The sequence below is a fragment of the Ascaphus truei genome, chromosome 5 (assembly GCF_040206685.1).
Source record: "Ascaphus truei isolate aAscTru1 chromosome 5, aAscTru1.hap1, whole genome shotgun sequence".
NCBI classification, from domain to species: domain Eukaryota; kingdom Metazoa; phylum Chordata; class Amphibia; order Anura; family Ascaphidae; genus Ascaphus; species Ascaphus truei.
The window spans coordinates 282,449,288-282,472,849 of record NC_134487.1 but is presented as its reverse complement, the minus strand read 5'-3'; the positions used below and the strand labels follow the sequence as shown (position 1 = coordinate 282,472,849).

Genomic DNA, 23,562 nt, shown 5'->3' with positions numbered 1-23,562 from the left:
CTAACAAGGATCTTAATAACAACAGATGCCTGCAGAATATGTGCACAAGGCAAACAAGGCACGCAAAAGCACAATATTACTCTGACAATCTACACCAGAACACATCAAATCCAGCTGACATCTGGAAGGCTATCTAAAGTATATTCCAGCCTTCTAGCCATCAACCACCATGTAATATCATTAAGGAGGATATTACTCTGACAGATCCCACTCACATTGCAAATGCATTCAATGAATACTTTGTGGGGTGTGTTACTAACTTATTAGCGAAACGCAACCTGAACCACAAACATGAACCTCATTCTGAGAGTACCCCTACAGCCCCAGCCTCTCCCAACTACCCACAATTTTCAATTTGTCCCAGTATCTGAACAGATTACACAAGTGCTCCTCAAATTAAAACTAAGCAGCCAATGTGGACCTGACCTACAGCAATCCTACGACTTGGTTCCCCAGCCATTGCCAAACCGCTTTGCTTCCCTAATCAAGTCTATTCTGTCTGCAGGAAATATCCATAAGACCTGGAACACTGCCAGAGTTATCCCAATCTTCAAAAGTGGGGACAAAAATACTGTCTAAAACTACAGGCCAATCTCTCTTCTCCAAATACTATCCAAAGTCATGGAAAAATGTGTTCACTACCAATTAAGCGATTACTATAACAAGACAAATTTCCCTGGCCATTTCCAATCTGGCTTTCACCTCAAACACTCCATGGTAACTACCCCGCTAAAAGTTTGCAATGAGATCCAGTGTGGAATGGAACTGGGACAACTTACTGGTGCAATATCCCTAGATTTTACAAAGCCTTTTGATACTGTTGATCATGTTATCTTGCTAAACAAACTCCAGTGCTTTGGAATAGGGAAGCATGCTTTAAATTGGGTTCATTCCTACCTATTAGGTAGATCCCAACATGTGTCTATCTCAGGAACTAACTCCAACCCCCTGGATATCACCTGCGGTGTCCCGCAAGGCTCTGTTCTGGGGCCCCTACTCTTCTCAGTGTTCATCAATGATCTTCCCACAGCTTGTAAGGGAGCTTCAATATACATGTATGCAGATGACACAATCTTATATGCACACAGCCCTAGCCTCTCCGACCTTGAACACGTACTTCAACCTGACTTTTTGAGACTTGAAAATTGGATTTCCCAAACTGTTTTTAAACACTGACAAGACTGTAACAATGGTATTTGGGACTGTAAGAGGGGAGTTATCCCTGTTCAGGTAATGTGCCTCTAATCCAGCAGTGTGGTGGTTAACTGCTGGTAGTCAATTAACAAACACCACCTGCCTGATTAGATTGCTTAGAAAAGCCTGTCTTTTGAGATAGGAAGTGAGACTCCTTAGCTCACACCTGAGCTGAACTTTGAGACACTTGTCTTGAGCCCTGCCAGAAGAAACAGCAGAGCTGCTTTCAAGACACAGGGGAAACTTCTAAACCTGAATGCTGACAAACCCTGAAGAAAAGGTAGCAACCAGGGACAGAGAAGATTTACCCTCCAAACCACAAGGAACAGATAAGACTTTTATTTACAAGACTTTTTATATCTGTTCATTTCATGCTATGTGGTTGGGGCTGGGAGACATGCTTATCTAAGGGAGTTGTGAACTGCATAGTATTTCACTAGAAATACTTCCAAGTGAATAGAAGCTTTGTTTACCTCTTGTTTGGATGGTTTCCTGATGTTAAGGAAAAGGCGCAATAAAAGGCTTATTTAATTTCACTATAATCAGTCTCCCTTTGGCGTGACGCACCCACTCATCAAGGACAGAGCTGTGCTTCAAGGGAGTTCCTCACATTATTGTTTGATATGGTATGTACTCTTCGTTTGCTGGGGGTTTATACAGGACCTTTATGGTTTATATAGAGATCTGTGTTAGCCGTCCAGCGTAACTAGTACACTCCTATATTTATATCATTACATTGAGTCTCCTATAGCACTTCTACATGCTCTAGTACCTTGGTTACATACTATCATTACTCTGAGTACGCATATATACTCCCAGGACTGCTGAGCCCTGATTATTGGGATAATATCCCTCACCCACTACCTTAGTTGCTTAGATAGTTGTAGGACCCGGTCCCCCTTGTCTCTCTGGAACCCTTTAAGTAGCAATCTTACTATTCGGGGCCCCTACGGGAAATTCTGATGGGTCTCCTGTTGCTTAAACCAGTACATTGCTCTGTTTTTGGGAACTGCCACTTACACACAGACTGATGGGGAACGTTAACGCTGATCCACGGTTAGAGCTTTTCAGCAACCACCCGCTTCCTCTTTCCTGAGGCACTTTATGGCGTGCCATATTCCTTTTACTAAACTGTATAGGACTCAATTACGTCTTTAGGGGCTCTTTACTTAAGGGGTACTGTCCATATCTACAACATAATAAACGGGGGTGGGTGGCTTGGTCTATGCTATTATTTTACTAACATTACTTATCTACACTCCCCGAGACCTCCGGGGAACCTAACCTTCCAGAATAGTCCCTCCTCCTTAAATACCCCTACGTGACGTATGGATCCCCATCGCAACTAGGGTGGGGCCCAGCATAGACTAGTGCTAGTAACCCTTTAGGAAGGGGGTAACATTAGGGTTAGTGTTAGTGTTGCCAGGTGTCCAGTATTGAACCGGAATGTCCTGTATTTGGACACTGTCCAGTAAAAAATGAGAGGTAATACTGGACATCTATGTGTATACCGATATTACCTCTCTGGACATAGTGATCTGACCGGCTTGGGGGGTCGTGGGATTTCCCTGAGCAGGGACAGAGGAAGGTTGTTCCTCCATCCTGGCAGCTTCCTCCATCCTGATTGGCTGCTGGGTATTGCAGCCAATCAGGAGATGTCAGGAACCTGGGGATGGGGCCAAGGAGAGGAGGAAACAGCATGGAGCAGAGAGAGGTGTGTATGTCTCAAGCATATGTGTGTGTGTGTGTGTGTGTGTGTGTGTGTGTGTCTTGAGCTGGTCGCACCTTTCACTATTGTGTCCGGTATTTTTGAAGAAGCCTCCTGGCAACCCTAGTTAGTCTGACAGGTTTAGTGTAAGGGTTAGGCAGGTATATTAGGGTTAGGCTGACATATTAGGGTTGTATGTTAGGGTTGGGAAATTGGTATATTAAGGTAAGGGTTAGGCTGGCATATTAGGGTTAGGCTGAAAAAGACACCAATTTATTCAACTGCCTGTTTAATAACCTGCACAGCTGCACCTGTTGTAATAAATCCATGTTTATTTGACCAGGATAACCGTATTACAAGGACAGAGGAATAATTGTGGGTTCTGTAAGTATTTATATTTAAACAAATAAAATGAATGATTCAAAAACAAAAGAATTGGATTATCAACTCTTTGGGGAAAGGATCTGAGGCGTTTGCCGAATATATCTGACCCTAATATACACAGGTGGCACCCCTTATGTATATGTGACTCCTATATATAGACTATATGAGAGGGACTGGGTCTAACATATACAGGCTCAACCCATCTTATATCATTTATATATTTCAGTCACGTGCTCCGATCTCCGTTCCGCCCTCCTGTCCCCGGACGCCAACCACAACATGGCCACCACCAGACATGGTCACGTGATTCTACTGCTTTCTCACAAGCGCCCATCTCGAGGCAACGCCCATATGACGCTTTAATATGACGTCACGGACGTGAGCCTGACGTTTTTGCTGGAGCTAGGAGCTGTGTGCAGAGAGGCTGTGCACAGTCTGTCTGTAGCCCCTCCTCCAGCGCCAAGTCAGTCTGTAGCCCCTCCTCCAGCGCCAAGTCAGTCTGTAGCCCCTCCTCCAGCGCCGTCAGTCAGTCCCTGCACCCAGTCAGTCTGTATCCCCTCCCCTTGAGTATAGTCAGTCTGTATCCCCACCCCCTGTGCACAGTCAGTCTATCCCCTCCCTCTGTGCACAGTCAGTCTGTATCCCAACCCCTGCACCCCAGTCAGTCTGTATCCCCTCCCCTTGAGTATAGTCAGTCTGTATCCCCACCCCCTGTGCACAGTCAGTCTGTATCCCAACCCCTGCACCCCAGTCAGTCTGTATCCCCTCCCCTTGAGTATAGTCAGTCTGTATCCCCACCCCCTGTGCACAGTCAGTCTATCCCCTCCCCCTGTGCACAGTCAGTCTGTATCCCAACCCCTGCACCCCAGTCAGTCTGTATCCCCTCCCCTTGAGTATAGTCAGTCTGTATCCCCACCCCCTGTGCACAGTCAGTCTATCCCCTCCCCCTGTGCACAGTCAGTCTGTATCCCAACCCCTGCACCCCAGTCAGTCTGTATCCCCTCCCCTTGAGTATAGTCAGTCTGTATCCCCTCCCCTTGAGTATAGTCAGTCTGTATCCCCACCCCCTGTGTATAGTCAGTCTATCCCTTCCCCCTGTGCACAGTCAGTCTGTATCCCCTCCCCTTGAGTATAGTCAGTCTGTATCCCCACCCCCTGTGCACAGGCAGTCTGTAGCTCCTCCTCCTGCGCAGTCACCATGCGCTCCCTCAGTTACGTGCAGCGTGCAGTTCTAGAGTTCAGCGGCTCCCTCTTCCCCCCCGCACTGTGTCTGGGGGATGCTGACAATGACTCGGTAACCCGGGGCGGTGACTGGGGGTTCATATTATGCCTAATTATATATTGGGGTGCAGCACCAGACAGTGGGGGGAAACAGCGTCAGACAGTCTTGGTACAATGTCAAGAGTGCAGCGTCAGACAGTAAGGCCGTGTTTATAATGGTCACGCGCACCTTCCGCTCGGGCGAAACCTACACTGCGGTCCAAAGCGTGGCAGTGACGTCAAGTGAGCGATTCGCCCTCATTGGCTGAACCGAGCACGTGACCCGGCCGTCGCGCGGCAAAGACAAAATTCCTTGTTCTCTATGGGTGGCCTTTATGAGAAGAGGTTTGTTGTTTGCGCCGCGCGTGCCGTCGCTGCCACTATAAACTCGGCCTACGAGCGCGCTTATAGTGCCGGCGACGCCACGTCGCCCGAAAAGAAATGCATTGTTGCTGCCGTGTGCGCTTATAGTAAGCGCGACGGCGACAAAGCGACGTGGCAAAGCGATTTGCGGAAGCCGGGAATATTTGATTTTTAAGGGGGTGTCGCCTCATGTGACAGCCCCTGAACCAATCAATGCCCTGGTCACCCGCGCCGCCGCAAAACTTTCGCTAGCGGCGACGGGTGATGTCACACGTCGCGGGCAATATAGGCGCAGCCTAAGGTTGCAGAATCTGCCAGTTGGAGAGCTGTGCCAAGGGATACAGTGTCTGAGAGTCTGGGCCTTCTCTTCTGCCCGCAGCTGAATGAGCTGGTTCTGGGGGACACGAGTGGGAAGCTGCACATCTATAAGAACGATCAGAGCAAGCCCTGGCTGACCCGCTGCTGCTCCGGCATGGTGAGTACGGGGTCTCCCACACTCTCGCAGGAGGAAGGGGCACACAGTCACTTTGATACTGCGTCACCACACGCAGAGCCACATAAACACACAACGTTGTGTCACCACACGTAGAGCATTGGAACGTAGAGCATTGGAACATTGGAGCATAGGGCATTTTCCTTTACCTTGCACTTTCTGTCTGTGTGTGTTCTGTTCTGCCCTGGTCTTACCCCGTCCTGAGTGGTGGGGTGTCTGTATTGGCTGACCCTGGTGTGGGGTGTTTGGCATGACTGCTGTGGGTGTGCGGTGTCTGTATGGCCTGACTACTCTGGGTGTGGCGTGTCTATGTCCTAACCTAACCCCGTTCTGGGCGTGGGCTGTCTGCATGGCCTCACTCTGCTCTGGGCGTGGGCTGTCTGCATGGCCTCACTCTGCTCTGGGCGTGGGCTGTCTGCATGGCCTCACTTTGCTCTGGGCGTGGGCTGTCTGCATGGCCTCACTCTGCTCTATGCGTGGGCTGTCTGCATTGCCTCACTCTGCTCTGGGCGTGGGCTGTCTGCATGGCCTCGCTCTGCTCTGGGCGTGGGCTGTCTGCATGGCCTCGCTCTGCTCTGCTCTGCTCTGGGCGTGGGCTGTCTGCATGGCCTCGCTCTGCTCTGGGCGTGGGCTGTCTGCATGGCCTCGCTCTGCTCTGCTCTGCTCTGGGCGTGGGCTGTCTGCATGGCCTCACTCTGCTCTGGGCGTGGGCTGTCTGCATGGCCTCGCTCTGCTCTGGGCGTGGGCTGTCCGCATGGCCTCGCTCTGCTCTGAGCGTGGGCTGTCTGCATGGCCTCCCTCTGCTCTGGGCGTGGACTGTCTGCATGGCCTCGCTCTGCTCTGGGCTGTCTGCATGGCCTCACTCTGCTCTGGGCTGTCTGCATGGCCTCACTCTGCTCTGGGCTTTCTGCATGGCCTCACTCTGCTCTGGGCTGTCTGCATGGCCTCACTCTGCTCTGGGCGTGGGCTGTCTGCATAGCCTCGCTCTGCTCTGGGCGTGGGCTGTCTGCATGGCCTCGCTCTGCTCTGGGCGTGGGCTGTCTGCATGGCCTCGCTCTGCTCTGGGCGTGGGCTGTCTGCATGGCCTCGCTCTGCTCTGGGCGTGGGCTGTCTGCATGGCCTCGCTCTGCTCTGGGCGTGGGCTGTCTGCATGGCCTCGCTCTGCTCTGGGCGTGGGCTGTCTGCATGGCCTCGCTCTGCTCTGGGCGTGGGCTGTCTGCATGGCCTCGCTCTGCTCTGGGCGTGGGCTGTCTGCATGGCCTCGCTCTGCTCTGGGCGTGGGCTGTCTGCATGGCCTCGCTCTGCTCTGGGCTGTCTGCATGGCCTCGCTCTGCTCTGGGCGTGGGCTGTCTGCATGGCCTCGCTCTGCTCTGGGCGTGGGCTGTCTGCATGGCCGCGCTCTGCTCTGGGCGTGGGCTGTCTGCATGGCCGCGCTCTGCTCTGGGCGTGGGCTGTCTGCATGGCCTCGCTCTGCTCTGGGCGTGGGCTGTCTGCATGGCCTCGCTCTGCTCTGGGCGTGGGCTGTCTGCATGGCCTCGCTCTGCTCTGGGCTGTCTGCATGGCCTCACTCTGCTCTGGGTGTGGGCTCTCTGCATGGCCTCCCTCTGCTCTGGGCTGTCTGCATGGCCTCACTCTGCTCTGGGTGTGGGCTCTCTGCATGTCCTACCCCCACTCTGGGTGTCTGTATGTCCTAACTCTGCTCTGGGTGTGGGGTGTCTGTATTGTCAGACCACTTTCTGGGTGTGGGGTGTCTGTATGACCAGACCCCTCTGTGAATGTCTGTATGTCCTAACTCTGCTCTGGGTGTGGGGTGTCTGTATGTCCTGAACCCCTCTGGGTGTGGGGTGTCTGCATGGCCTGCTCTGGGTGTGGGGTGTGAGTATGGCCTGAACCCGGTCTGGGGTGTGTATGGCCCAACCCTGCTCTAGGTGTGGGGTGTATGTACTGACTCCGTGTTTTTTTCATTTTTTAATCTACCCAGCTGACCTGCGTTGGTGTGGGAGATGTGTGCAATAAAGGGAAGGTAGGTGACCTGTTCGTGATGTGGGCACCCACAGGGAGCACAGTTTTACTAGTGAACCCCTCTGACTATTGCTCTGTGCCCCAGACCCATCCCCCTGTGCCCCAGACCCATCCCCCTGTGCCCCAGACCCATCCCCCTCTCCCTTACAGAATTTCGTGGTTGCTGTCAGTGCTGAGGGCTGGTTTCATCTCTTTGATCTGAGTTCCAAACCTGACGCTCATTGGGACCCTGCGCAGGGGGAGGAGCCAGGAGCCACCTACACGCAACATCTCCCAGCCAATACCAAGCTTGTACTGATCAGCGACATCGGTGGGAGAGGATTTACTTAATGGGAGGGGCCTATATGGAGGGGGGGGCTTCTAACTATTGAAAAGAAAGATCTTGTCCTTCTAGGGGAGGGGCTTATATTGAGAGTGTGGGAGGTTATACTCAATAAAGGGGCTATTATTGGGGGGCAAGGTTTATGCTGAAGGGAGAGGCTTCTTGTTGGAGGAGGGGCTTATCTTGGAAATGGGGAGTGGCTTATCCTGGGAGGAGGAACTGATCCTGAGGTGAGGGTTTTACGCTGACCGGCATTGGGGGTAACACTCTCTCGCAGATGGGGACGGCCGCTGTGAGTTGGTTCTGGGGTACACAGACCGCGTGGTGCGGGCGTTTCGCTGGGAGTGCCCCCCGGATGCTGATCTGACATGTGGGCAGCTGGTGCCACTGAAGAAATGGCTGCTGGAGGGACAGGTAAAGATCAAAGGGACTTAAACCGACCTGAGAGTGTATGAACATATATACATATATAAATGCATACAGCAGTGGTTCTTTTGGAGGAGGGGTGCCCCTGAAGGGTCTTTAAAATCTCAGGGCACCCTTGATCTTCAGACCTCGCTCCCCCACCCATCTTCTCCTCGCTTACACGCAACACACTCCCTTTTTTTCACAAGCGCACACCCTCCACACTCACCCACCTTCTTCATACACACTCGTCACTCCCACCCATCATGCACAGCACAGCACACTTACCCTCTCTCCTCCTCATAAACCCCACATTGTTCCCCTTCTCTTACCTGCACCACATACCTTCTCTCACACAAAGTACTAACCTTCCCCCCCTCCCACAGAAAGCCCTCACTCCTCCCCTCCCACCTTTCCACACACCACACACGTCAGCTGCTCAGCGTGCGCGTTCCACGCTGTCTGGGGATGCAGACGCTTCTCCTCTGCGCCAGGCTGAGAGTCACAGAGGAGGGAGGCGGATCACAGCCTCCAGGCAACACAAGCGGTGGCTTCTGAGCAGCCAGTGGAGATTTTACCTGTGGCCGTGGCACCCTTGGCAGAGAGACTGACATACACAGTTATGTACTTGTGCACACTCGCTAATATTGCTTGTTATCCTCATACCCTGTTGACTGTCCTCGGTCACACGTGGATTGATCCGATGTAATACCTGCCGTGGCAGAATGTCCACTTCTATTGTACACTGATGCTTCTATAGTTCAGGGAATTTCGGCCTTTTCAGAACTGTGGACCCACCTCAGAATGTAATGTTACTCTGTGGGACCTGGGCCCATGGAAAATACACCCGCCCTGTGAGGTCTTCATATTCTGTAAATATTCTAAAGCAGGTCGTGTCTGGGACTTGAATGTGAACACAAGTGATATTTTTATTTGCTGTATACTTAGGGTTGCCAGGCGGCTTCTCCAAAAATACTGGACACAATGGTGAAAGGTGCGACGCGCTCAAGACACACCCCTTTCACCTCTCTCCGCTCCATGTTGTTTCCTCCTCTCCTTAGCCCCACCCCCAGGCTCCTGACACTTCCTCCTGATTGGCTGCATTACCCAGCAGCAGTAAATTAGGTTGGAGGAAGCTGCCCAAATGCCTAACAGCATCCCTGCCCAGGGAAATCCTGGGCTCCCGAAGCTGGTCAGGTCACTATGTCCAGAGAGATAATACCGGACACACACATGTCCAGAATTACCTCATTTTTACTGGACAGAGTGTCCAAATACATGCCAGTCCGGTTCAATACGGGACACCTGGCAACCCTATGTATACTGTGCTGTGGAGTTTTTTTTTGTCACTTTTTTACCCACCATAACGAACGTGTCGTTAAATATTCTACCAACTCTCTGTAATTTATCCGTTAATAACATTCCCGAGTTATTGGGTGAATACTTTCTTTTGCTGTTGCAAGAAATCAAATGTTTTGGATCTTGAAGAGTAAATCAGCAATATATCCGCCGTTCCCAATACTTCCCAGTGAGCCCCAGGAGAGCTCCACGGACTCCCAGGGTCCCACAGGCAGAGATGCTGGGCTATTGTAATTCAAATCAAATAAGCTTTATTGGTATGATACAAAAAACATTTCAGTATTGCCAAAGCATAAATAACAGGGGGGGGGGGGGGTATAATTGTTACATAGTACATGGGTAACAGTTACACACACGGATGTGGGCTATAAGTAGATGTCTTCTCCTTGGAGGATCGCTATTTTTTGGTTCTCTTCTATGTAACGGTGTTTCCCCCACCCGGTGGGAGTTGTGGCCATTACGGATCGTGTGGTGTATGATACCTGCTGGTAACAGGAGGGCTGAGTCGTCCGCCGATGGTAGTGGGGACACAGGAACAGGCTTCTGGGGTTCATACCCCACATATCTCTTTAGCATGCGCAGTGTGTATGTGGGGGGGAGTATGCGCGGGGGCTCGGGCTGCATGATGTCGGTGGCGTCGGTCTCCTGTTGGTAGGTGCCCGACTGCCGCCGAACGTTCTGACAGGCTGCGTTCACTGCACGGCTTGTTCTCTGCTCACGTGTGCATTGCGCGATTGATCATCCCCGGGTGCGAGGCATTGTGGGACATGACGTCACCGGTTTTGGCGCGAATATCGGCATCAGCTACTGTTTAAATAGTTTGTAGTGTCGGGTAACTCCTTGATAAAGTGCGTTGAAGAACGAAACGCGTAGGAGTGTTGCACCCTCCACCGTTTTTTTTTTTTTTTTTTTTAATGCAGCTTTAATAAATATTTTTTATTGCCACAAGACCTGTTCTTCGTTGCTGTGCGCCACACAAACTACTTTTTGGACAGTACAGTAACAAGCAGGCTTCTGTCCGGTGCAGTACTTCTCAGCTACCACTGAATGATGGTCCCTGGACCATCACTACAGGCCGAAGGCACCCGCAGCCGTCCTAGCTCTTCCCTGCCTACCTAGCAGAGGCAGCGGTATGGTCTATACTCACTCTCCCCCCGGAGGGAAGAGGACTGAAAAAGGCCCAATACTCGGCCTCTCAAATGTGTGACCTGCCTTCCTCAAGTGGGGAAAGGCACTGCTAAATTTGTGCAGTACTTGCCCTTAAGTATGACCAGGAGGAGGGCACCAGGTCTGTCTCATGATTAGTCATGCCCAGGCCTGATGTCACCACCTTCCGCTGTCACTCAAGTGCAGCACCAAGGAGAGGGAAAACCCGATATCTGGCAGCCTGATTCTACCAGGACTTACTGCCAGGAGGGAAGCAAACTAGTAGCCACAGATCCAAGAGGTTCCTAGTTGATCCAGCTGGATCAGCTAGGAACCTCTTGTGTCTTACACTGCTGCAGGAGAGGCACGCGCCCTGGAGCCTATACTGATGGTCACACTCAGTGAGTATGTTTCTACTGTCATCATTGCTTTATTAATTGATCTCTTGGACTGTATCATTGAGCTAATATTGCCAACAGGACTGAAACTGATTATCAATGTGTGCTGAGCATATGAATTGAGATTTACTATTGGATTGATATCACCATCAAGATCTGCACTGCCACCTATGTACTCACATGCAATTTATGACTATCTTGCTCTGGTTTAAACAGCATCTGATACTATATGAATGTATATGCTGTTAGTGGTTTTTGAGCACTAGTGGGGACTTTGTGGTCTCTTGTTCATCAATAGTAGCCACAGATGGCATGGCTACATGTATATTAAAGTTCAGGGTAAGAGCTGGGAGTTTCTCCAGGTGGGCACTCCTCACATCAGATTATTGTGTGCAACGCAGCAGGAAGTGTGTTTCATCTTCTACCTCTCCTAGCTCACATCGCTGGCACAGTCTCATCTCCCGGGGCTTCCAGTTCTGTCTGTGTCTGCCTGTGTCTCTCACACACCTCTCCTAGCTCACATCGCTGGCATAGTCTCATCTCCCGGGGTTTCCAGTTCTGCCTGTGTCTCTCACACACCCCTCCTAGCTCACATCGCTGGCACTGTCTCCTCTCCCGGGGATTCCACATCTCTCCTAGCTCACATCGCTGGCACCGTCTCCTCTCCCGGGGCTTCCAGTTCTGTCTGTGTCTGCCTGTTTCTATTTCCAGGCCATGGGCGCTTATTCTGTACCTGGCACTAGGTCTTGTCTCTGCTTTGTGTAGGTAGGGTGGGAGGGTGTATTTTCTTTGAAGGCTGTGATGGGTCTCCATCTTCTTTGATATGCCACGTTTCTGCATAGTGAGGACCCCTGCGATCATGACATGCCAAACCAGACCCCCCATCCCCCTCCCAAACTCATCACACAACGAACCCAAGGAAAAGGCTGTATTTTACTTATCACTACATCATACTCATCATTTCTTACTGTGTGACACCCCCCCCTACCCTCCACTGACCAGTCATGTGCCTGCTCGCCCCTTTCACGCAGGTGGACAGTCTCTCAGTAAATCCCGGTCCGGACGGCTCCCCTGAGCTGATGGTATCGCAGCCAGGCTGCGGATACGCAGTACTACGCTGCACGTGGGGTGAGGAGCCCGTCCCAGGGCCCGAGGGAGCAGGAGCTGCCGATAGGTGAGGTGGGGGGGGGTACAGAGGCAACGGGGGGAGCTACAGAGTCCAGATGAGAGAGAGGCGAGACGCTACAGGGACCAGGGATGGAGAGGAGGAGCATGAACCGCCTGGTTACCAAAAAGAACATTATAGGTTGATGCTAGTGGGCCTGTGGAGAGGTAAATCATTCTGGAGGGGAACAGGGGAGGGGTCCCGTATAACTCCTCTCGGTGATGTGATGCCACCTCACCTCTCTGCCTCTCAGCAGTGCTACTCGCATTGCTCAGTCTGCAGTTCCACAGACAGACACCAGGCGGTGCTGATACATTTGTGATTTGCAGTCTTGCTGAGCCTGTACACGCTATTGCACGTGTGTGTGCGACGCTCTTATACTGCACATGCGTCTCTGTGCGACGCTGTTATATTTCATGTGTGTGACGCTCTTATACTGCACATGCGTCTCTGTACGACGCTGTTATATTTCATGTGTGCGACGCTCTTATACTGCGCGTATGAAGCGGTTATTCTGAGCGTTCGCATTTGGGCGACGCTGTTATACTGCACGTGCACATCACTATAAGGCTGTGCTTATAGTGCCAGCGACGCAAAGTCGCGTCAAAACAAATGCATTGTCGCCATTGTCGTGTCTTATAGTGCCCGCGACGGCGCGACCAAACGAAAGCGCTACCAAAAATCTGGTAGTCACTGTTATTTTATTTTTGCATCGACGGTCTCCCCTCGTGGCCAATCAGAGAGCTTCTCCGTCCCTCTGCCCTCCCCCTTTCTGACATCACTGGCCTTGTAGCCAGCGACGTCGCCTAAACTTAAATTACAACTATCGCAATGGCGACGGGTGACGTCATCGGTCGCGTTGCCGGCAGTATAAGCGCAGCATAGTGACGTTGCGTCAAAAACAAATGCATTGCCGCCGTCGCGTGCGCTTATAGTAAGTGACGGCTTGGTGGCGGTCGCTGGAAGTCATCTCAATTTGATTTTTCCAGCGACCGCAGCTTGACGTCGCCGGCACTATAAGTGTAGCCTTATACTGCGCATGTGGGTGATGCTGTTTTGCAGGAACTAAAGGTGCAGGGGGTGCTGCAGCCCCCGTGTGTTTAGACATTTTGACATTGTTATGTATGTCACTGATTTGCTAAGAAAAGAAGCGGCACTCACGGACTTCCAATAATAGTTGTTTATTCACAGACAGACGTTTCGGTCCCAGCTTTCTTGAGACAGGTCCACAAGCTGGGACCGAAAAGTCGGTATGTGAATAAACCTCTATTGCTGGAAGTCCAGGAGAGGGCCGCTGCTTCTCTTGCTTAAGCTTTACCCGGGACCCCTCAGAGCCAGCATGCTCTTCCTTCACACCGATTTGCATGTACAGCACCCCCATCTAAAAAATAGTTCCTGCGTACACGCGTGTGCGATGTAACGGCGTTGTTTACGCATTCGTGAGTGTGGTGTAATGGTGTCGCACACACGAGTGCAGTATAACGGTATCACAAATGTGGTATAACGGCGTTGCACACGCGATTGCAGTATAATGGTGTCACACATGATGGCGTCGCGTACCTGCCGTATACAGCAAACATTGAGAAGTAAGTGATGTGCTGGGCGATGTAACTTGTGTAACAGAATGATTAACAGATCTGAATTGTGATGTTTCTTCCTCTCTCTCGCTTCGCAGGGACCTCCCTGCTCGGGATGTGATCCTTCACCAAACGTCTGGTCGGATTCACAATAAGAATGTTTCTACTCACCTCATTGGCAGCATCGGGCAGGGTGAGTGTGATGGAGGGTCCTAGAGGTGATTGGCAGTAACTACCAAACATGGAGATTTCCCTCCCCCCTCCCACACGTGGATACTGGAGCTGGAGTCTGACTGTGACACACGGGAGCTGGAACGTGACTGTGCTGGTCCCCGTGAGACAGGAATATTATATATATATTCAGCTCTGTGAGAATCTGTTGCTCATCTCTGGGGACTCCCAGACATGACCCCTGACCTGTCACAATATAATAATAATATTGTGAAATTCTGCGGAGTTCCGACCCTCTCTAATAGCGCTTCTGAGATCAGATACATTGTAAGGAACCCCAACCCTCTCTAATAGCGCGTCTGAGATCAGATACATTGTAAGGAACCCCGACCCTCTCTAATAGCGCTTCTGAGATCAGATACATTGTAAGGAACCCCAACCCTCTCTAATAGCGCGCCTGAGATCAGATACATTGTAAGGAACCCCAACCCTCTCTAATAGCGCGTCTGAGATCAGATGCATTGTAAGGAACCCCAACCCTCTCTAATAGCGCGCCTGAGATCAGATGCATTGTAAGGAACCCCAAACCCCTCTAATAGCGTCTGTGATCACATGCATTGTAAAGAACCCCGAACCTCTCTAATAGCGCGTCTGAGATCAGATGTGTTGCAAATTCTTCTGTATTTGATACACTTTTAAAATGGGAACCCCTGTTGGAAAATACTGCTGTAATCAGAGGCCGGCAGAGCATTGCTCCTGCAATCAGAGACCGGCAGAATTCTGACACATTCAGAGCATTGCACCTCCATCCTCTGTGATTGCAGAACATCCCATTTCTTACCTGAGACCTGCAGGGTATCACATTTTTTTATTAGAAATGCTGCAGATCATCACACCCCTAACCTGGCACATCTGCAGAGTATCGCACCTCTGAGCAGTCTGCTCTTGTCTCCTCTCTGCAGGGCCTGGCGGTGGGAGCAGTGAGGCCGGCCTGTTTGCACTCTGCACGCTGGACGGTAAGTACAGACACAGCTGTAATCATGACATTTTGTGCCTTATTCATGTATCACTGCAGATCTGAGTGTTTCTGGAGATATAGGTGATTAAGGGGTACGGTTGGCGTGTGTGTGTATGACTGTCTACATGTGTTGGTGTGTGCGTACTTGTCACCACGTGTTTGTGCTTTCGGGTGTCGGTGCGTGCTTTCAGGGATGGTGGGGTTTCACTTGGGGGGCAAGTTAGGGAGGAGGAAGGGGATTCTGGAGAGGTTCGGGAGCAGGGAGCTGTGGAGGAGGATGCTGGATTAGGGCCTAAAAGGCCCTGTAGTTCGAGGTACCTGTTTAGGACAAGCCCTAGAGTGGACACTATCCTGACCCGTCGGAGGCTGCCAGCAGACGGGTTGGAGAAGAGGCCTGTCCAGATCACTCAGTGAGAAGAGCCACAGGCCCTCCACGGGTCGGCTCCTGGGCATCTGCACGGACGACAGTGAGCAGAGAATGAGCGGCGTCGGCGGTGTACCTGAGGGGAGCAGCAGAGGAGTGCAAAGTGATGAAGAGCATCGAGCGTGCCTTCTGGAAATGAAGCACTGCCAGATGGTTAGGCCTACAGGGAGTGGAAGGCCTGGGACGGGCTGCATCCAAAGTGGTCCGCAGCCACATGGGCCGGCCGTTGTAACGAAGATGAGCAGCAAGCCTGGCACGGGCTGGCTCCAACATTGGAGGCCAGTGTGAGAGCAGGTGAGGGGTGTGGGACCAGACCGGAAGTAGGCTGCAGCCGAGGAGGCGTGCAGTCCACAGGAGTGGCAGTGTAGAGAGGGAAAGTGGGTGCGCGAGTGGCCTATGGTGGCTGGGACCCACAAAAAAGCATGGAGGTGCACTAGAGGAGTGGATGCTCATGATGATGAAGTGCAGTCAGAAGGTTAAAGGCAGAGCCAGGGATGTCTGGAACTGCAGGACAACGCAGCAGGAGGGTGGTGACGCCTTACAGAAGAGTCGATGCCCTGGATTGTGAGTATGATGTATATGGGGCAGAGGTCGGCAACCTGCGGCTACCGAGCTGCACGCGGTTCTTCCTGCACCTACATGTGGCTCTCCCAGGTTGCTGCTCCCCAGCTGCTGCCTCTCTCTCACTGTTCTATGGGGGTACCCTGACCGGCGCTGGTTGGACCTCTATTTGCCGCCCGGCATCTCCCCAGTAGGGAGCTGCAGGACAGAGACACATGAATATGGGTGAATTAAGTGGGGGTAATAAAGGCTTTTCTGGGAGAGCTGGAGTCCTGCTGTAGAGACTGTGAGTGTGAACAGAGAGTTAAGGTACGGGGGGTTAGGAAGGACCCGGTAGTAGTGACGGAGGCTCCTGAGCCAAGGATATCGGTGTCCGCTCACAGGGATCCATATTTATGCAGTGTCAGTCTGTTAGAAATGCAATTGACTAGCGAGGTGAAAGAAATGATCTGGAGAGGGGATTTTGTAGAGATTTTGACGTTGCCTATGGATGGGGGAAATGTTAGGTTAGATATAAGAGGTGAAGTTAGAGTGGAAGGTTCGGATAGAAACAGTTGTCCAAAACGTTCGGGAACTGGTTGCAAGGTTTGGCGATTTGTGGCGAGTGTTCTTGGTGAAGAGACTCCACACACAGTCTCTGACACAGTGCCTGAGGGGCAGGAAGTACCTCTCACTGGGATCCCATAGTTCAGCATAGTAAGGGTAACCTCAGATACGGCCCAATTCATATAAACCGTTACTGATGCTACGCAGAAGATGGCCACTTAAGATTATAGTAACAGAAACTAGCACCTCCCTAGGATGAGGCCAAGGATTACCTAGTGAAGAATTAGAGAGTACAAAGACGGTTGTTCACCAGTTTACGTGTGTATATTAAAGACTGTCTTGATGTGGAGAGCATTTTCAACGATAAAGCTCTTGTTTGTGCTATAAAAGTTCCTGGCGCCCTTCATTATTCCATCAGTATATCTCCGGACAGCCTGCGCGGATCCAGCACACTGACAAGCTACGAGAGACTGAGCAGAGCCATGTACCGGTATATAGTCAACTGATATAAACTCCTTAGGAGCTGGGCAAGGAGGGTTACAGATCTATATCCACCCTAATCTGTTGCAATGAGTATGTGGTATGTATTTGATTTATTATTTTTTTTTAACAAGAATAAATAATTTTATTTTATGTAGCACATTTCTCCCAATGGGACTCAAAGCGTGTCACAGTTACAGTACAGCGCACGGTACGCAGCACACAGGATTGTTAGACACATTCCCTGCCCAGAGGAGGTTACAATCTGTTTTTCAGTGGCTGAGGCACAGGGAGATAAAGTAACTTGCCCAAGGTCACAAGGACACAGGGAATTGAACCAGGCTCCCCTGTCTCAAACTCGGTGTCATTGTTTACAGACTCGGTATCTTTACTCACTGAGTTGCTCTGGTTTCGGCAGTTTGGATTGTTGGACATTCTTACATATTTTGGGCAGTAAAGTAAGTGGAAAAGGGAGCGTATGCTAGGAATCTCGGGATGAGGACAATCTAGGTGAGGGGGATAAGTGGTTTAGTTTAGAATAGACGCTTGCTGCCAGATGTTATGGAGATCAGGAGAGTAGTTAAAGGGCATTTTTGTTTTGATAATTCATGCAGGCGGAAATTATTTGGGGCAATTGAAAACGATAGCGCATTTGGGTGTGATCTATCCAGGATCTTGGCTTTTATTTTCAGATATCCAATTGGTGTGGTCGGAAATAGTGCAGAGGGTTTTTGGAGGGATCCTAAGAGTTTGATGGTGATCGAGAAATGCCGTAGAAAGGTGAATTTGGTGGTTTCTTTGAGGAAGGTTGGTGGGCTGGTGTGATGGACGGCCGTCACAGAAAGGTCTGATCACGCCGGTGCGCCAGACCGCCGGTACCCAAAGCAGCGGGTCGCCGGGGAAGTGCCTCAGTCCTTCTGAGCGCTGGGGATTTTTGCTTGGGCTTGGGCAAAAAGGTACCCCAAAACACACACTGCTATTCTTAGCCTTACTTTGCTAGGATGGTAGCGTCCCCACAAAGGACCACTAGGGGGAACCCACCTCAAGAGTTACACTCTTATTCCTGCAGTACCTACCACCCAATCCCAGGGATTACAGACTCGTACTGAGAATCACAAATGTACTCTTATACCATGGTGGTTTCTGGTACAAAGGGACCTCTGTGAAGTCGGTGTCCCAGGGCTCCCAGAAATCACACAACAAGTTACACAATGCTAGTTCCGCCACAGTAACCATTCTAGTCTAAACTCTATAACTTGGTGGTCTCTGGGGTAATGGGACCTCCGCAGCTCAGAGGGGCCAACGGCTCCCAGAAATCACTCTGCAAAATGAATGAATCACAGGGCACACACAGTAACAAAACCGAGGGGAATGGGGTTAGGGAGGAGGCTCTGGGCTGCATGGAGGGTGGCTGGAAGCCCCTCTGTCTGAGCTGGTAATACGACACAGGAAGTTGGAAGGTGACAACAGGAATCTGTTACAGAGTGATGGGGTATATTTGAATTAGGTTAACTTGGATCTCTCTAATGTTGGGCTGTAGGGAGGTATCAAGAGAGTGCTGTTGTGTGAGGTGCGGAGCCCATTGTAGATTTAAAATGGCATCACTGGTAGCGGCTGTGTCCTTGCCAGCGTAGGCATGGGGTGATGGGAGATAAACTTATGTTTTGTCCCTAAATGGGGCATGGGAAGGTAGCAGCAAAGCCTTCAGCATTGCGACGTGGGGTGTGCTAACCTTTGGTTGGTCACGGTTTACTTGCCCACTTGGCTTTAGGGTCATTGGCTGGCACTTCTGGTTATATGTTGGTTTATATGTTGTGAGCTGGCAAGGTTATGTTTAATAAGTGCTGGTGGTGTTTATATATATATATATATATATATATATATATATATATATATATATATATATATATAATAAGCAGTGTCAGCCTTTTATTGGGGATTTGGCTGTTTTACATAAGGAATCAAGGAATCTGGCAGTCATGTCGGTGTGTGTGGGCTTGTGTGCTTGCGTTGGTGTGCATGCTTGCGTTGCTGCCTGTGTTTGTGCGTGCAGTCTCTGTTTCTCTCTCTGTCTCTCTCTGACTTTCTGTCTCTCTCTATCCCAGGTACCCTGAAGCTCATGCAGGGCTCAGACCGGCTTCTGTGGTCAGTTCAGGTCGATCATCAGCTGTTTGCTCTCGAGAAGCTGGACGTGACGGTGAGAAAAAAGACCTTGGAATATTGACAAGGGCTCTATAAATGCACATTAGTGTGTCACCATGTGATCATCTAACCTCATAACCCCACCCCACTGGGGGAGTGTCCCCCAATTGGCTCCTCTCGTACCCAATGTATAGTTCCCCACATAACAGATATAGGAAGGGGTGTAGCTCCATTGTATGGCTCCTCCCACACATACTAAATATAGAGAGGGTGTGGCTCCTTGTCTCATGTCTCCTCATAATAATTAGTATACATGGAGGGTGTGGCTCTAGCCTAATGGCGCCTTCCATAATTTAGAGGGGGCGTGGCTCCATCTCATGGCTCCTCCCCTGCAGGGTAATGGACGGGAGGAAGTTGTTGCCTGCGCCTGGGACGGACAAACTTACATCATCGATCACAACCAAACGGTGCTGCGCTTCCAGGTCGACGAGAACGTCAGCGCCTTCTGTGCCGGTCAGTGGCACTCTGTCACTCTTATCGTGACTCTCCAAGTAACTGTGTCACAATATATCGGTGTGTTTTTCCGGGGAAGGGTCACTCCACGTCAATGACCTGTCCTACTGTCCCCTTGCTGTGCCTTGCAGGGCTCTACGCCTGTAGGGGAAGTCAGAACAGCCCTTGCCTGGTGTACGTGGGCTTCAACCAGAAGATATACGTGTACTGGGCGGTGACGCTGGAGAGAATGGAGTCCTCCAACCTGCTACGTGTCCTGGAGGGGGATGAGGAGCTCCCCGCTCTGCTCAGCCAGCTTGCTGTGGGTAAGTAGCCTGGGAGTGGGTGAGTATCTGGCCTGGTACTGGGTGAGTAGGTGGCCTGGGCATGGTTGAGGGCCCTGCAATGGCGTGTGAGTGAGTTTGTGGCTTGGGAATGGGGGGGAGTAGGTGACCTGGGAGTGGATGAGTAGGTACCTCACTCAACCAGCTATTTTTATAATAATTATGATACTGCTGCTCTTCCTGCTTATTACATTAGGATTGCTAACAAAGATGTGGGCTTAAACAAGCATCCACTAGCTCTTAGTTGGGGTGTTTGCATAATTCGGCTAATACTTCGGAGCTAAATCGCACAATTAGGTGCGCTGTGGTGAGACCAGGCTGTGTCTAAACAGCCATGGCGTTCCCAAACAGCCATGGCGATCCCGTCGCACTGACTAGCGGCGGATATACTGGATCACTTAAAAGCTCAGTATACAACCACTTTCATTATACCTGAGGTATGAACTTTTAGCTACAATCTAGTCGCTAATTATGATCTGTCCTTACAAGACAGATACTACTGTAACGCTGACGAGTATTCTAAAACAAATCTGGGGCAATCACCAACAAGACCCAGGTACATGCTGGGTACATGCTGCAACATTTCAGTGACATTTCTGCAGAGACTAATGGCCCATCGGATTAACAGCGAGGGTCCCTGGCAGTCCCATTCAAACTGAATGCGACTGCCAGGGACCCCTGCTGTGTTAATCCAATGGGCCATTATTCTGTCTGCAGAAATGTCACTGAAATGTTGCAGCATGTACCCAGCATGTACCTGGGTCTTGTTGGTGATAGCCCCAGATTTTCCAAGGCAAGTTTTAGAATACTCGTCGGTGCACCTGTATCAACGTATACTCACATCATATCTCCATTAGAGGTGTGTAATTACACCAAGGTGATAATTAATTTGTATAAACTATAAATTCAGAATGCTACGGGCGGTTCAAACATCTACTAAATGCTATTGAGAAACTGCTCACGTGGCTCCCCGCCGTTACACGTGGCTCCCCGCCGTTACACCTGCCTCACTTGAAACTATAGTTGCAACAAAATACATGGCAACTTAATCGTCACTAATAGGCTTCAGGATGGATACACTTCAAATCCAATATATTTAAAGAGGCATTAGCTTTGTGAGTGTATGTGCCTCAACTTCGCTATCATATATCGGCATTTGCAGTTTGCTAGAAATACAAACACATATATTGTATTCCCCTCCCCTTCTTTAGGCCAGTAATCCCCACAGGAGATATCTCATAACATTTGATATAGAGGTAATTATCAAACCTCCTACACACAGTAATTGTTCCATCATTGCTAACTACACTTTTTTCACATACTGCAGATCCTGCATTATTTAATTAACTCTGCAGTTTTCTCAGTTATCCCTTGCTATAGTGGTTATCTGCTTTTTACTCACACTGTAAGCACACCCATTAGGGATTTTCAACCACAGTTTTTTTGTAAATACACAAGCACTATTTCATACATGGCAATAAGGAACTATTTTCTTATGTTTATGAGTAAGTTAGGTTAGAACTAATATCACCTCCAGCGGGTTAGCTACCATAACAGGTTCCAGCAGCAGCAACAAGTTTTACAAAGAAATAAATGCATATATTTGTTAAGTAGCGCTATTTTGGATTAGGTTTTAAACAGTATTTCTTTTGTGACCAATAAAATATATGATGTATTGGTGGAGATGGGAAACCATCTCTTTCCAGTGAAATATATAAATAAAATATATGCATACATACATACATACATACATACATACATACATACAGTCCTCGGTTATCCGACACGATGCGTTACTCAAAATGACGTTGGATAGCGAAACGTTGTAAAGCGAAACACGTTTTCCCATAGGAACGCTATTTAAATTAAAGGTTCCGTTTCTGAAGGCATTTTTAATGCTAAAATACACAAAATTATTTTACGCGGGCAATAAGATATGCAGCACACACATATTATATAGTGTATATACTGTATTATATATATAATATAATATATTATATAGTATAATATATATATACATATTATATACACATAAACAACTTTGCAAAGCGTCGCAAGAGCGTTGGATAAGCCATTTTGGCGTTGTAAAAATGAACATAGGTATGCATTGCATAGCGTTGGATAAGCTATTCGTTGTAAAACAAGGACTGTGTGTGTGTGTGTGTGCGTCCGTGCGTCCGTGCGTGCACACGCACACACACACACAAACTGAGCGGAAGCTGCTCTTTCTTTATTAGCTATTTTTGGTTACCGCCTGAAGTCATGGGCGTGTGACTCCACGTGTCGGTCGCACATCAGTGTCTTGTGCAGCACAGCTCCAGGTCGTGAGCGGTGTCATGGAGTCTGGCCCACATTAAATAGAACGGTCTGTTTCACAGCTGTCTCTTTACCTCTCTTTCTCAGATGTCGGAGATGTCTCTGCTGTGCGTGAGTTTCTCCACCAGACCTTGTATTTCCCGCACGGAGGACATAAGTGTCCTAGTGAGAGGAACTGATGCAGAGACGTGACAGATGCGTATCTGCTTGCACAATGTGTCTCTGTGCAGTCAGCCCCTGTAGAGGTCTGGAATTTTGCCCAAAAAGCAGATTGACCCCCGCCAAATCCATATCACTGGGACACACCTAAGAACAGAGACATTCCCCCATTGTGACAGACGGGATATTGTAACGTATCCAGACGCTGCGCGCACATGAAGCCGCTTACAAGATGTGATATTTTTCGGATCCAGCAGTACTGTCATATTCTCTTGTGTGTGTGTATGTGTGTGTGTACACACTGGCCTTGGTTCTCAAAGTACACGGCTGAACTCTGCATACAGGAAAAACATCTGGGCACACAATGTTTCAGTCCTGTGGACCGAAATGTTGATCTTTACTCTACATTAAAGCACTTTATTTTTGCAGGAATACCTGTTTGTGTGTGCGCAGATTTTTGTGTCTATATCTATATAGTCACGGTGGATAACAGGCACTCACAGGACACTTAATAAATTGAATATATTTATTAGAATAACATCAATGCTTTGGACCTCCATCAAGTTCGCAAAAGTACTAGTGTAAACCCACAATAAATACCCTTACAAGATGCTCAAGGAAACACTGTGTGCAGCTGCCTCACTGCTCTCTCACCGGTGCCTCGCTACATCCTGTAACCATCGGATGTGAGCATTAGAGAAAACAATATAATGAAACAAATCATTTAAACAGATAACAAATATATCCCACAAAGTATGAGAAGTTTAAAAGCTCAAATGATGCGATTCATATCTACTATATATTTCTGAAAGTGTCCTATGTGTCCGTGTCGGTATGTGTCTCCCTGTGTCCCTCCCCGTGTTCCTAGCGGCAATCTCATTGGACCTTGGGCCAGGCCAATGAGATTGCTCCCTTGGTCCGCCCGCCCCCGCACACCTCTCATTGGCCTGAGGCGGACACACACACACACACCGCGGCGCTCATCGGGACCCGCGCGCACCTCCTCCTCTCCCCGGGTCTCTCGCTTTCCCGCGCTTTTTCCTACCCCCCCCCCCCGGCGCCGCTACAGTCAGCGGGGGAGCGGAGCGAGCGCCCGGGACACAGCGGGGGACT

The 23,562-nt window shown here is 49.9% G+C and overlaps 1 protein-coding gene across 3 annotated transcripts; it reads left to right on the top strand.

The window, feature by feature from the left end:
• Positions 1 to 3,654: 3,654 nt before the first annotated feature.
• Positions 3,655 to 22,881, top strand: ITFG2 (integrin alpha FG-GAP repeat containing 2). Of its 3 annotated transcripts, none has more exons than XM_075602310.1 (12): positions 3,655 to 3,749; positions 5,289 to 5,384; positions 7,384 to 7,425; positions 7,575 to 7,734; positions 8,024 to 8,160; positions 12,086 to 12,228; positions 13,895 to 13,989; positions 14,930 to 14,983; positions 19,102 to 19,193; positions 19,534 to 19,651; positions 19,783 to 19,956; positions 22,378 to 22,881. In XM_075602310.1, the coding sequence occupies exons 2-12, from the start codon at positions 5,382 to 5,384 to the stop codon at positions 22,467 to 22,469; spliced, it is 1,110 nt and encodes a 369-aa protein (XP_075458425.1). In that variant the 5' UTR covers positions 3,655 to 3,749; positions 5,289 to 5,381; the 3' UTR covers positions 22,470 to 22,881. The 3 variants fall into 3 exon arrangements, with proteins under 3 accessions (XP_075458425.1, XP_075458423.1, XP_075458424.1); XM_075602308.1 differs by having other exon boundaries at positions 3,655 to 4,580; XM_075602309.1 differs by lacking the exon at positions 3,655 to 3,749 and adding an exon at positions 4,602 to 4,705.
• The last annotated feature ends 681 nt before the right edge of the window (positions 22,882 to 23,562 follow it).